This window comes from Cydia fagiglandana, chromosome 27 (genome assembly GCF_963556715.1).
Source record: "Cydia fagiglandana chromosome 27, ilCydFagi1.1, whole genome shotgun sequence".
NCBI lineage: Eukaryota > Metazoa > Arthropoda > Insecta > Lepidoptera > Tortricidae > Cydia > Cydia fagiglandana.
Window position 1 is genome coordinate 8657257 of NC_085958.1, and position 15335 is coordinate 8672591.

The 15335-nt window shown below is 37.6% G+C and overlaps 1 protein-coding gene across 1 annotated transcript; it reads left to right on the forward strand.

Annotated features, from left to right (window-relative positions):
- Window positions 1-4373: 4373 nt before the first annotated feature.
- LOC134677820 (uncharacterized) lies at window positions 4374-14994 on the forward strand. Its single transcript, XM_063536246.1, has 7 exons — window positions 4374-5901; window positions 7343-7459; window positions 9710-9808; window positions 11224-11259; window positions 12010-12072; window positions 13112-13232; window positions 14903-14994. Exons 1-7 carry the CDS (start codon window positions 4374-4376, stop codon window positions 14928-14930), a joined length of 1992 nt encoding a protein of 663 aa, XP_063392316.1. The 3' UTR covers window positions 14931-14994.
- Window positions 14995-15335: the final 341 nt, after the last annotated feature.

Consider the following 15335-nt stretch of genomic DNA (forward strand, 5'->3'; position numbering starts at 1 on the left):
TTTCTATCTTTTGTAGTTTCGGCTCTGCGTTGATGAATCAGTCCCTCGGTCAGGACACTTGCATTTATATATAAAAATATAATATAAAATATATAGATTACCCGTATTGATTGGTAATGCAGCCTGCTGTGGTGCTTCAATAGAAACTTGTTGTAAGTTTGAGGTAGAGGCTTGTTCATTAATGTTTGGCTGAGTAGCATGCGAAATTTCCGAGATGTCAACATGCCTTTGTTCTGTAAAAAGGTACAGAGATTGGTTGTTGCGCATGCAAATTTGAACCCCATACAAACTTTCATCCCTTTTGAACCCCTTAGGGGTTGAATTTCTCAAAATCGCTTCTTATCTCTTGTACACTTTATAAATCTAACCAGGCGGCGTAGCACGGTCGCGTTTTTATCCCTTGTCACCATGCCTGTCACGTTCTAACAAGTATGTAAGTGCGAAAGGGACGCGCATAGTGATAGTCGATAAAAATGGAACCGTGCTGCGCCCGCTGGTGTGCAAATTTCAAATTTCTATCTTTTGTAGTTTCGGCTCTGCGTTGATGAATCTGTCCGTCGGTCAGGACACTTGCATTTATATATAAAAAATATATAGATTACCCGTATTGATTGGTAATGCAGCCTGCTGTGGTGCTTCAATAGAAACTTGTTGTAAGTTTGAGGTAGAGGCTTGTTCATTAATGTTTGGCTGAGTAGCATGCGAAATTTCCAAGTTGTCAACATGCCTTTGTTCTGTAAAAAGGTACAGAGGTTGGTTGATGCTCTAATGGACGGAATAGTTCATATGACGGAATTAGCTACGTTTATCATATTTCTGTCAGCGGTACATTGCATGTAATGGCTTCTTTTCTCTAAATATCACTATAAAAATTATGCATACTGCTTTTTAAAACACGTAACAATAGTAACCTAATCAATCATTACAGTCAGCAGCAGAAGTTGCTAAGCGGGCGAGTGGTTTAAAATGATCTGGACGCGACTTTATAGTTAAGACAATAAGAGCATGTCAAGGTAATTTTGAATACCTCGCCCGCTTAGCAACTTCTGCTGTTGACTGTACTACAAGTACCATTGCGGCTACGTGCCAGATACAGCCTAGTCGCATTTTTTGTTTTAAGTCCGACTCACGCTTGAAGCTAAAGGTACTCCTCTTTGGGACACTTCGGGAATTCGGCCACAAAACTTTATTTTTTAACTTCCTCATTTACCGCCCAAAAGTGGCCCTTATGTCTAAAATTTATTTCTTTACGTTACACGTCCATCCGTGTTTGGGTCACTAATTTACATAATTATGTGTACCAAATTTCAACTTAATTGGTCCAGTAGTTTCCGAGAAAATAGGCTGTGACAGACGGACAGACAGACAGACGCACGAGTGATGCTATAAGTGTTCCGTTTTTTCCTTTTGAGGAACGGAACCCTAAAAACATCCTTATAAAGAGTTAGACTGGTTTTTCCGACTTACGTATAACTAATTCTGAAAGATAATCTTATAGATTCATACCAGGTAAATGCAGTGAAGGCACTGCTAATCTATTTAACCGGTGATTACGGTTTTTGTCTGCAATCTTGAAATGTTTATCACAAATGATCCTCTTCTTATGGTACTCATAATCCGAAGACTGTTCCAACTTGCCACCAACAAGTGTGACCCAAGATTTGAATTGTTCTGGATACTTGTCAGGATTTGGAAAGCGATGGGTTATTGTTCCTAAAAAAATAAATTTACTCTCCTTGTATTATGTCTGCCTGATACATGTAATATAAGATAATGTTAAAATAAGTATGTATAACACATATTTTTATACCATGTCTGGAGTATCTAGATATGGGATTTTGAACTATACATATGCATAGATATGACAAGATTCTTATAGCTATATTTTATTGTTAATTAATAATATTTAAATGATAAGTTTTAAGAGGTATTCTAATAAGCCTACAATTTTTCATTTTTATTTGTATTAGGTATAGGTTATTTTAAGTAATTGCTATGCCCTTGCAGGGCTCATGTTTGAAACAACTTATTTGTTATTTACTACCTATATGTACAACATGAATGCAAATAAAGAACTTGAACTTGAACTTGAATGTATTAGGTACCACAATTCGTGAAAATGAACTTACCAGTGTTTTTACATCCAAAAGCACATAGTCTAGGCATTGTAGCAGATTTATCGATAGTGGCCTGCCTTATCAAAAGTTACTAGTACTTAGGTACTAGTACTTAGGTACCTACCACGAAATAAATTTACTGTAAAATAGCGTCCATATCGCACAAAATAACACAGCACACAGCGAATGCTCAACGACAAGGCGGAGCAACACAGAGATAACTCAACGCACTTTCGGGGTTTTCATAACAGGGTATGTGTTTTAATTCGGGCTATAATCTAATTTCTTCAGAACCGTAACGAAGAAAATGGCTGAACCATCACTGAAATATTTCAAATTTACCCTCTTCCAGTGACAGCAAAAAAAATTGCTTGTCTATGCTTGACATGGTCTTGGCGGATATGCAAGTGTTGCCAGCATAAAAAAACAGTATAATTAAATCAAATTTATAACAAAATTCTTATTTTTTCACAAAATTTATTGAAAATTATAATAATTACAAATATGAATTCGTACTTATTTTAATTTAAATATTAATGCCACTGAAATTATATACATTTTATAGTGACATCTGGTGAAGTAGTTTGTGTAATCGGAAGTCAACTAATTTTGTAAGAAGCAAGATATAGAAGTCGCCTGCATCTTTACTGACGTTAACTACATTTGTAGTGTCCCCCCCCCTGTTGTAAACAATGTTGTGGTTAGTATTATTAATATTAAGGAATAACATAACTACTTCATTCAAGTATTGAACCAGTCGAACCACTAAGAATGCGAAAATCCTGCAACGATTCTTACCGTGTTGTAAGCAGACCTAAGAATAGTTGGATGGCAACAAATTAGTACAATTTCCTGTCGTATACAGATTGTTTACTAATAAGTTCATTGACCTTGTCACCTGTTAGGGTTAGAACAAAGTAGTTTTTGCATGGATGTTTAAAAGGCCATAATTTAGAAACGGTTGCCCATATTAACATAGTTTCTATGGAGAAAATGTAGAGCTTAGGCTAAACAATCCGCCTTTTGCGGAAAGGATCGTCGTGCCTTTCCACCCTGTATATTGTATGTAAATAAATGATTTATGCTATTAAGAAAGAGTGGTAACTCCATACATCAGTTTTCTTACCGAAATGCGAGTTACAGTGGAACCTGGATAATTGCAATCTCAAGGGACCGGCCATTTTTTGTCAATTAACCAGGTTTTTCATTTAAGCAGGTCGTGTCAATTAACGAGGTTCAAAAAATCGTTGCGTCAATTATAGAGGTTCCCATTAAGGCCCACTTGCACCATCCCACTAACCCAGGGTTAAGCGGTTAAACCGTTAACCTAGTGTCAAATTGTATGGGTAACCATGGCACCTCCAGGTTTAACGGGTTAACGCCGGGTTAGTGGAATGGTGCAAGTAGGCCTAATTGAGGTTGCGTTCTGACAAATTTCTTTTATGGAGGTGCAAATAACCTTTGAAAGTAGATTTACACGCTTACGTTCTGGGTTTTTGGTCTATATATTGCTTATTACTTGTACTTTTACACTACATTAATTACTAAGTACTTTATTTTCTTATTAATCATTTGGGTTTAAAAAATTCCCTTGAATTGTAGAAGAAAGTTTTATTAGAATGTAAAAAGCATACTTTGTTTTTGATTTAATCAAAAGTATTTCACCTACTATAGGCTGTGATAGATACCCAATAAATAAATTGAATTCGGGATGAAGATATAAATAAAATGATCATTGCTATTAAAATATTGTTTCTGCTGTCTACAACTACATTATTTCAATTACAGAGGTAATAAGTAAGACTCGTTTCAATAATGGAGGTAAAAAGAAGAGCAAAAATAACGATTTTTTTAGCACAGTGTCAATTATAGAGGCCTTAGTTGCGATGTGGTCAATTACAGAGGCAAAATTACGAAAAGGACTAAAATCTAAATTGCAATCATAGAGGTTCCTAAATTTCAATTATAGAGGCCTTTTGGTCTCAAGGGACCGGGACCGGACTTTTGGTTGCAATTATTGAGGTTTTCTATTTATCCAGGTGCCAATTAACCAGGTTTCACTGTATTACGTAGTCGACATCTAGCGTCAAGTAGCGGAACTTATCAGTACTGCTTGCGTGCGTAATAAGTTTTTTAACAAAAATATTAATATTTGTAATTTATTATTTATTAGATAAAGACGGCAAAGGGCACATAAACGACAAAGGACTAAAAAAGGAGAAAAAATCAATAATTTCACTTTTCAACAATGCAGCAATGCTGCTAGAAAACACTAATGACAAAAATTTGGACTACAATGGTTATACTAAGCCAGCAACTAAAACTGCCACGGTCATTGGAAATGTAACTAATGTAGTACAAGAAAACCACAGTATCGTGGATGACCAGTTAAACTATTTAAAAGATATATTAAATATTACTGAAGGAAATGCAACTGCTAAGAGAAGTATGAAATACGACGAATTAGTTGTCGATAGAATCGATTTAATTGATATGTTCAATAAAAGTAATGATTTAGATAAAGAAAAAAATTGGCAAAATGCTCCAGTTCAAGATAAAAATGCGTATGAAATTCTTACTCAAGAATCTACAACAGAAACGGTAACGCCAAAGCCCATTTCAGAAAAAGGACTAGTAAAAGTACTTACAATGTTAACACGTACTTTTAAAAAAATAATGAAGCAACACAATGCCATCAAAGTAATTCATGAACAAATGAACACCGAAAACAAAGAATTTAAAGAGAAAATGAAAGTAAACACGAAAAAACTTAATGATTTCGATGTGAAATATTTGAATATCTTGAAATTAATTGAGAAATTAAATAACTTTCATGACTGCTTGAAGAACAAGGAACAGATGTTTAAAAAGAAAGAAGAGACGATAGCTAAGAACATGCTGGATTTTGAGAATCAGCAAAACAAGTTCTTATCTCAGCAACAACAGTTTTACAATATACAGAAGATGATGCTGTTACAAAATGAAAAGATTAATGAAAAACAAAACTCAATTGCTAAAATACAGAATGAAATATCACATAGGCAAAACCATTTTGCGAAAATACTTAAAAAGGCTAAACAAAATATTCAAAATGACAAATATCTTAAGGTTAATCCCGATATAATAGGACCCAAGGAAAATAAAGAAAAAAACACAACTATAATGAATTATGTACATCAACAACTTACAACAGAACGTACTACATCAATAGAACCAATTAAAATAAATCTATTATCTATGCCATCCAACAACGTTATAGAAAACCAAGATCAAATGATACTAAAGGAGAAAGATGACAAGTCAGTAGACGACTTAATTTATAAATACTACTTCAACAACACATTCATCGACACAATAATAAAAAACAAAATACTAGGAGGTATACACATGGGAGACAAAACAAGCATAGCGAGAAGCGCTAAGCTATCAGCAAAAAGGAATCAAAAGCAAGACAAAAATGTTAAACCTAAAACAACATTGCTATTTCCAGTTGACAAAATCAGTTTCAAGCGACAGCGGAGATGGATAAACCATCATTCGACACGAAAACATAGAAAACGACACCATAGCAAAGGACATCCAGTTCTTAAAGACACAGGTAAACATGAGACTGTCAAATCAACAACTACTGAAGCACCGAAGGTTGCTAAAGAATCAGATCTGACAGCGAAAGATCCCTTTCTGATGATGGCGACAAGTTTCTGTAAAGAAATAGGACAACATAGCACAAAACAGATATTGGACTGGTGTGTGGAGAAGGCGATCAGACGACTGAGCACTTTAGGTAAGTGACAAGTATCTTTAGCGTTATAAAAAAGGGTAACTAGCTTTTTCAAGTCGAAAATTACTTGACATATTTCGTACCAAGACGAAGCTTAGAGCCAAGACCTGAAGCGTGATCCATTTGAATATATTGCTGAAATGTTTAAAGCATTGTTGATGTAGAAATGGAGATAGTATTGTTGTCGAGACACGTACGGCCCAATTCGAACTTTAAGATACGTCAGTTAATAGATCTAGAAAAGATATGGATTAGATATGTCAGTGTCAAATGTGACATTTCTTAGAACAAAAACGTCACTTTTGACACTGACACATCTAATCCATATCGTTTCTAGATCTATTAATTGACGTATCTTAAAGTTCGAATATAGCAGTTAGTGCTCAGTCAGTAGGTCTAGCACAGGAACAGCGGTATAGTATGTCACCCCATGCCGTCTGTCTAGAGCTAGAGCCTCACGCCGAGAGTTTCGGCACTGACTGACTGTGTAATCCTTCGACACCCTTTTGAGGGGGTGTGTGTGGCCTCTTCTGGCTTTTGGCTGAGGAGGCTGCATCAGGTCGCGCCCCACCTTGTGCCGGTCGATATCTCGTCATTTGAGGACGGCGGTGTATCCTGTGTGGGCCAGCTTTTTCACCATCGGCCATTTATCCAACCCCGCGACCCCTAGCCTAGTGATACCGTTTGAACCTCGGCACCGCCCGGACCCAATGAGGGTTTCCGCGTTCGAGTTTTTCACTATATGACAGCACTGTGGCGAGACCAGCTGTCATAATCCACCATCATGTTTAACCATGTTTTTTTATTAGTGGATTTTGACAGCAACTGTCAAAAAGACCTCTCGTCACGGTGCTGCCATCTAGTGAAAATCTCGATCGCGGAAAGCCTAATTGAAGAAGGGCAAGACGAGACGACACAGAACGAGGCGAGCAGTATGTACACTTGTTCAAAGCCTGTCTCGCGGTCTATCGACAAGTGTGTACAGCCGATATACAACTACATCTACAACTGTACAGAAATATGTAGTGCATATTTGTTTTCCTTCGTATTTTCTCGCTAACGTTCGTATTTGTCATGCTACTTCAGTCAACGTCAGTACACATACCGAGACTGGCTGAAATAGCAAGAAACATTCGTACGTTTCCGTGAAAATGCAATGGAAAATAATTATGCACTACATCTGTATTAACATTGTAAACCAGGGCTCGGAAACCGGTATTTGCTCCATACAAAAATACCGATATTATTACGTTCTTTTTCGTTCTTTGGTTTATTATTTCTTTTTTAATTAAACAATCTGATAACACAAATTCGTTACCTAAATACATGATCCAGTCTTACGTAAAAAGCATAAAATAATTCAAAATATTGGTCTATTTCGGGGTTTTTAAAAAATACCGGTTCCGAGCCCTGTTGTAAACATTAATTATGCGCATATTTACAGACAGGAATATGATGGCGCCTAATATTGTGCCTAAGCTGCCACAACAACAGCCAAGTACGAAAATGGCCGTTACGGCAACGACACCAATTGGTACCACAACTACACACATCACTGAAGGTAATATTATTAAAGGACAATTTTAAAGCAAGTACCGTTACAGACCCTATAACGTACGACCACAAACTTATGACCTCAACCATTTTCATAAGAGACTAGAACCAGGCGTGGCTAGCAATGTACAAATTGCAGAACATTCCCAAAAAGCGGAAACGTTCTCGAGAATGTTCTCAGAACATTCTGCAACATGGAAATTTATTGTTCCGCCATCTTGGATTTTTCCAAAAAAAAAATTTTGACATAGGAATCTAGAGGCCTCTATCACCCGCCATGTCAAATCTCAGCGCGCTCGGACCAACTTGATAAAATTAAAAAAAAAAGTCGGCCATTTTGATTTTTTTTAATGCAGTTTGTTTTGTGTCGGGGCCCTCTATGACATTTGGTCGAGCACCCCCCACCTAGGTCTGACCGTTTGGCCGGGCCGTCATACATTTTTCTGACCGGAAGCGGTAGACCAAAAGTCGGAATTTTCTGGGGGTAAGGATACCACACCTAAACTATCGTGAATATTCATGGTATAAACTACGATAAATTAATAAATTCTCGTTCTCGAGAACATTCTCAGAAGTTACCGAGAAATTCTAATGTGGAAAGTTTCGCAACTTTGGAAAGTTCTTGTGAGTGCATTGCTAGGCGTGGCTCACTCCGCGATTTCGTCGCGTCCCTACAAGTACATTTTTGTTAGAGAGTGAACCTTGTGTACCTAGTCCAATCATTTATTCTGTGCTAGAACACAATAATTAATAACCGTCTGTCATACTAACTTCACAAAGTCTACACCTTAGTCAAAATATTTCGCTTGGCCGTTATTACTTCAAGAACTGTTGTATATTTCTAATGCTTTTGTTGGGATTCATAATCAGGCGTGAACTGACATATACTAGGGAGTGCAATAACCGGCCAAACTTCATAACCGGTTTCGGTTACGGTTATGCCCGAAAAATAACCGAATATCGGTTATAATCGGTTACGGTTATTTTTGACGAAAAATTATAAATTTACAATGAAGTAATTAAAAAATTACAAAAATATTCATTTTAGTACCTACAGTATTAGGGAATGTGAGTAAAAGTCTTCGTTTTTTAATAAAACACGCCAAATATAGTAAAAGTAAAATATGACCTTGGACATGAATGACGTGATACAATATTCAATAAAAATATTTCATAAATAAGGGAAGTTTTGGTACATATTTTAGTTATTAAAGTCCAGGAATGACAAAAATTATAGTCACAGGCGTCACAGCCAAAACAGGGAGGATTTTGTAATCATTAGATGATAAAAACATACAATTTAAGTCATAAATAAATAACCGTAACCGGTTATTCGAGTTTCCAATATTCGGTTATAACCGAATATTTCGGTTACGGTTAGGTATGACCGATTTGCATTCTGTAACATATACATACACATAATTGAATTGTGCGTTGTATGCTGAGATGTGGCTGAGATCATCCCTTTTGTCACACTATTGTTCTACTACTACTGATAGACTTATATAGACTTACAGAATGTAGTGCATAGTTATTTTCCATCGTATTTTCACGGAAACGTACGAACGTGTCTTACTATTTCAGTCAGTCTCGGTACAAAAAGTACTGATTCACTGAAGTAGCATGACAAATACGAACGTTTCCGAGAAAATACGATGGAAAACAAGTAAGCACCTACATCTGTAATAAATTAAATAGGTATCCAACATGTCTATTTGTTTTTTTTTCCGTGTGTGGCAAGAAATAATTATTATTCCGTGTTGGCACGGGCGAGACGCGCGGTAATTAAATGTGAGGTCCTACGGGTAAAGGTACCTTATGGCGGTTGGCGCTTACGCTATTATTAACGCCGCTCCAATAAGCGGCGCTATGTGACGTAAGCGCCGGCCGCCATAAGGTACCTTTTCCGTGTCAGAAATAACATCATACAGTTTTGATATCAGTGTACAGTCAGCTGCAGAGATAGTTGATCTAGGGGGGTGGGGAGCGAACTGACTGTTTAGATATAGTCGCACCAATAAAAGTCTGCAGCGGATTTGATAGCCCACGCTGCGTAAGTGTTATTTATACGTCATAATTTCATAGAAGTTTGACGTTTAAAATGACACTTGCACTGCGTGGGCTATCAAAATCGCTGCAGACTTTTTACGGTCTAACTATACAAATTTGTTTGCAGGGGGGATAAACTATCTCTGCAGATCACTTTAGGTTCGAAATGGCCTGTTTTTTTACATTTTTTCCATTATTTACGTTACAGCACCCGTCTCCATGGTAACGGCACCACCAGCGTTATTTGTCAAGGATACTCAAAAATTGGCAACTAAAATAGGACTTAGTGACAACCATTTTTTCCCAGGTATGTTTTTATTTTTACAGTACATAAATGGTGCAACTTTTCCGCACTAGTGCGGGAAAGAGCACTTTCCGTGCGTATGTCTAAATTTTAAAAAACCTTAGGTACTGTAAAACGTTTAACCTTTTCGACGCAGTGTCAAACACAAAAGCTGTCACGCTGACGCCACGTCACCGAAGTGTCAAAACTGAAATTGAACTTTATGCATATTCACGTAGGTCTATGTTGCTCTGTGGTCCGTGACCGATTAATCAGTCTTTGGCGTTGAACCTACGGTGCGCATATATCGGTCATTGGCGTCCAAAAGGTTAAGTACTTTGGCACAGCACATTCTAGATCTGAGAGATCTAGATTTGAGAATCCGCATCATTCACACTGAGGTATTATTACTATAGAGACGACATACCAACCTGTACCACGCGACCAAAATGTCGTAAGCGCCGACAAATTAATGGCGCTTACGCGTTTAGGTCGCGAGAGTCGCACTCCGCTTCTTTGCATAATAAACTACATCTAATATTACAAGCGGAACTCCTTTTCTAATACTTAAGTGAAATTAGAAAAGGAGTTCCGCTTCTAATATTAGTTCTAGTTTATTGCAACACGGCCTAAAAGGGTCAAAAACAAAACTGTTCGCGTCTTTCCTGTAGACATACACAAACGTTTTAAAGGTTAATTTTCTTATTTAACCCTTATCCACGTGAAAAGGTCCTCCTTTTATTCAGAGAACTGTGATAAAATCATTACTTACATGCCCACAAGCTGTTAACTATTGCCCACAGGAGAGAAAAATGTACAGTTCGCGCGAACACGCTAGTTTTCTCTCCTGTGGGCAATAGTTAACAGCTTGTGGGCATCTAAGTAATGATTTTATCATAGTTCTCTAAATAAAAGGAGGACCTTTTCACGTGGATAAGGGTTAAATAAGAAAATTAACCTTAATAGTCCTTAACTCTTGTGTATGTCTACAGGAAAGACGCGAACACAGTTTTTTTTTTGACCCAAAACGTCTTGAGCGCCCATAAATTAATGGCGCTTACGCGTTTAGGTCGCGAGACACACGCTCCGCTTCTATGGATTGTTGTCAAAACAACATCAAGTCATGGCGCAAAATATTGGTTCTCTGTGCCAGTTCTATACGTTAGTAATACTTAATAGTTCAATGATCATTCATAGAATATTTCTATTTTTTGTAGTTTCGGCTCTGCGTTGATGAATCAGTCAGTCAGTCAGTCAGTCAGGACACTTGCATTTATATTATATACATATATAGAATACTAAGCCTACTTTAGAGTAGATATACCGATTGCGTTATGATCGTTCGTTAATTTTCTATTATAAATAAAACTGAATTTTAACGGAACAACTATTGTTTTTGGTTCAATAAAGAATTAATGCTACCTTTTTTAAAATTTCAGATAACCAGGAATTGGAACAAAACTTAAAAGCATTTGGTAAGTTATACAAAACGTATCCACATATTTTTATGTAAAGTAAAAAAAACTTAATTTCCTGTCAAGTCAAGATGTTACATTGTTTACAAATTCCATTAAATATTTGGGGCATTATCTATGAAAAGGGACCTTATTGTCGATGGCGCTTACGCCGCACATCGTCGCGCGGCATTGTGTTTATACCGGAGCATCACTAATAATGGCGTAAGCGCCATCGACAATAAAGTCCCTTTTCATAGATAACGTCACATTTTTTATTTATTTTTACTCCACACGTGAAAACGATTTCTTTATACAAAATAATTAGGTACCTACAGATGTAGTGCATAATTACTTTCCATCGTATTTTCACGGAAACGTACGAACGTGTCTTGCTATTTCAGTCAGTCTCGGTACAAAAAGTACTGAAGTTGACTGAAGTACCATGACAAATACGAACGTTTCCGAGAAAATACGATGGAAAACAATTATGCACCACATAATCCTGTTTGCCTTTAAAAACGCTTGAGTGTATTTTTACAAGCTTTTATTTAACTTGCAATATTTGTAATTTGATTTATGTTTGCACGCGTCAAAACTTGCCAAAGCCGATGGTCCCGGGTTCGAATCCCGGTAAGGGCATCTATTTGTGTGACGAATAAAGATATTTGTTCCTGCTATCTAGATAGTTGTCTGTTGGAGGAAAAGTACAGTCAGCGATAAAAGCTAAATCAAGAATGATTTTTTGACAAAAACTTTATTTTTTTACAGATTTAACTCCTGACACCGCTGGCAACGTTTATTTCGATGGAAGTCTACACGCAAGCGACATACGTAAGTAGCAAAAACACCGGACAAGTGCAAGTCGGACTAGCCCACCGAGGGTTCCGTAACTTTTTAGTAATTGTTGTAGCGGCAACAGAAATACATCATCTGTGAAAATTTCAACTGTCTAGCTATCACGGTTCGTGAGATACAGCCTGGTGACAGACAGACGAACAGTGGAGTCTTAGTAATAGGATCCCGTTTTTACCCTTTGTTTACGGAACCCTAAAAAAGAAGTTTTAAATGATCCCCGTCAGTAGACGATGAGTATCTAAACGAAAATGAAAAACGATTTTTTTAACCTTTTGAACGTCAAACGGCGCATCCATTTGCCACTGACGCCACGGGGGTAAAATTTCGTTTTGTGAATAAATGATGCCAACCTAAAAATGGGGTGTTTTTCAGTAGATTTTCATCAAAAAACGACCGACGTCAAATGCCGTCTTTGGCGTCGTTGTCACGATTTTGCGTTGACGTCAATTCCCGTCTGTGGCGTTCAGAAGGTTCTGCCATCTTGTGGCCAGAATTGGAAACATATGTGCACATGTAGATTGCCAAAGGAAGTTCTACCATCTACCTTTCTCGTCGGTACGTTTCCTTGTGCATAGTAGGTTCTGCCATCTAGTGTAGCCCACACAGCATCGGAAGCATAAACGACACATTTACACATAGATTAGTATATGTTATTAACACCTCGCGCCGAAAATCTGACGGCTCCTATGCTGCCCCCTATAGTTCATGCACGGGGCCTATTAAGTTTTTTACAAGCTTTTATTTAGTTTCACCTGACCGTTGTCGATTGAGCTGAAATTTGCATACATACATACGTAAGTCGGGTGACAATGCAATATTATGGTGTCATCGAGCTGATCTGATGAGGAGGTGGCCATAAGAAGGTAATAAAACAACGAAACCTAATTGTGTTTGGGGTTTTTAGAATTGTCTCGATGAGTATTAGTTGCCTGTGGAAAAAAAAGTACAGTCGGCGATAAAAGCTTGTACCAAAAATGATTTTTTTGCCAAAAACTTATTTTTTATTTGTTGACAGTCGGCGACAAGCAAAGCGAGGGCCTGTCAGATGTTCTGCCGGGTTATGACAGCAATTCGAAAATCGAACTGGACCCGAGATTCATTCGGATGCAGCTTCAAAAGAAACATCTTCAAACCAAGTACGTATTTTTTGGGAGGAATTATAATTTATTGTTTTGAGGTACGGAACTCTAAAAACAATGTTACTAGAACTTATAAGTGAGTCGCTTAACTGCAAACTCGGGTAAATCCATCTGTCAGATTATATGATTTGGTATTAACCCTTTTCCGCCGCACTAAACCACAGAATAAGTAATAGTATTATCATACAGAACGGACACGCACCGCCCCGCCCCGACTCGGATTACCTCGCCCCGCGACTGAGTTCTGACGGACTCCTGACAACTGACATTGACATACGCTCAGTTCGGCTAGCGACGCCGCGACGCGATGACGCAACGTTCAAATTGCTGGTGTATTGTGCGATGTACGGGTACCTACTTATTGTAGAAATGAATAATAATATAGTTTTCCAAAGAGACAAAATGTGTATCAGTAAATAAGGCTATACTTTTGCGTAAAAATAATAATATCATATGAATTAAAACCGGTTCGTTGAATTTGTGAATGTTAAGCCAACATTTAATATTTAAAGTACCTAAGGTAACTAGACCTTCTACACAGATATTCCTCGTAAATGTTTTATTTTTAGTTTAACACTCTTTTCACAAAAAAGAACTTGTTGGTCGCGGGACATTCGCGTTTGATTTTTAATTTAATTTTAAGAATTTAAGAATTAATTATGTATGTTATATAAAATAATCAATAGGCATCAAAACAATAAGGTACATTTAATAATGGCGTGTTGAAAGTCCAAGTACGTGCAGGACTATAAACTGACAAAGCCAATTCAACAATTGGAGCGAAATAAAACATAAACCTATATTTTGTTTTTTTACGTATTTCGGTCGAATTATGCAACGCAGCGGGCCGCTCGTCGTGTCCTTTGGCCGGCCTCGGCAAGCCTCGGCTTCGCCTTCCCCGCGCGCCGCACGAGTCAGCCCTAAGCCACTTACTCACACAATGACGCGTGTACAGACGGGCCGTGCACACATATAAACGCAAATGATTTTCGATGTATGGCGTGTCCGCCCTGTGACTAAACTACAGCCTGGCAAAAAGCCGGGCGAGTGCGAGTCGGACTCGCGCACGAAGGGTTCCGTACCATAATGCAAAAAAAGGCAAAAAAAAGGTCACCCATCCAAGTCAGTAGACCCCACCCGACGTTGCTTAACTTCGGTCAAAAATCACGTTTGCTGTATGGGAGCCCCACTTAAATCTTTATTTTATTTTGTTTTTAGTATTTGTTGTTATAACGACAACAGAAATACATCATCTGTGAAAATTTCAACTGTCTAGCTATCACGGTTCGTGAGATACAGCCTGGTGACAGACGGACGGACGGACGGACGGACAGCAGAGTCTTAGTAATAGGGTCCCGTTTTACCCTTTGGGTACGGAACCCTAAAAAGAGTAGAAATTAAAAAGTGGCAACACTGTAGTGTCGTCCCGTTCTCTTATACAAATTGATTTGAAAGTGACGACACTACAGTGTTGCCACTTTTTAATTTCTACTCTTTTTTGCCAGGCTGTACAAGGTTTTTCCAAAAAATCCAAATATATTCCAATTAATCTGGCATTGATGATGGATTTACCCGATTTGAAGTTAAGCGACAAAAGTATTTATTGTAAAATCTCTAACGATATCGAATCGATACGACATTACTTATGTATCATTTATTTGTTTCAGCATACCTCCTAAAATATGGAAGAACTGAGAAACGAAAACCAGCAACCAATTAATTGAAAACCATGTCTCAAAAAACCTGAACAAAATCCCGATTTTTTTAAATTGACGGGGCTTATGGCTCCTCTACACGATGGCCCAGCGCCAGCCACTCCAAGGGACGCATTTATGCGTTAGAGGGAGCAAGTGATATTGCTATTTCTACCGCATGGCTGCGTCCCTTGGAGGAGCCATTATATAGATGTATGGAGTTGCCACTCTTTTTTTACTGTCTACACGGTGTAACATGAGGAAACCGAATAATTTTAACAGCGTATTCCTGATCATTTTAGAGACAAAAATGTCCTATAAACTTTTTGAAATTCACCTATTTTAGCATTAGAAATAAGGTAAACAATCTTGATGTGTCTTTTAAATGAAAAACACATTTTAAAAA

What these genes read in the sequence shown, in the direction of transcription:
- LOC134677820 (XM_063536246.1), top strand. Translation starts at nt 4,374, where the DNA reads ATGCTGCTAGAAAACACTAATGACAAAAATTTGGACTACAATGGTTAT. An exon ending in ACAAAACTTAAAAGCATTTG is followed by an intron (nt 11,260 to 12,009) that starts GTAAGTTATACA and finishes ATTTTTTTACAG; the next exon opens with ATTTAACTCCTGACACCGCT. An exon ending in AAGAAACATCTTCAAACCAA is followed by an intron (nt 13,233 to 14,902) that starts GTACGTATTTTT and finishes TATTTGTTTCAG; the next exon opens with CATACCTCCTAAAATATGGA.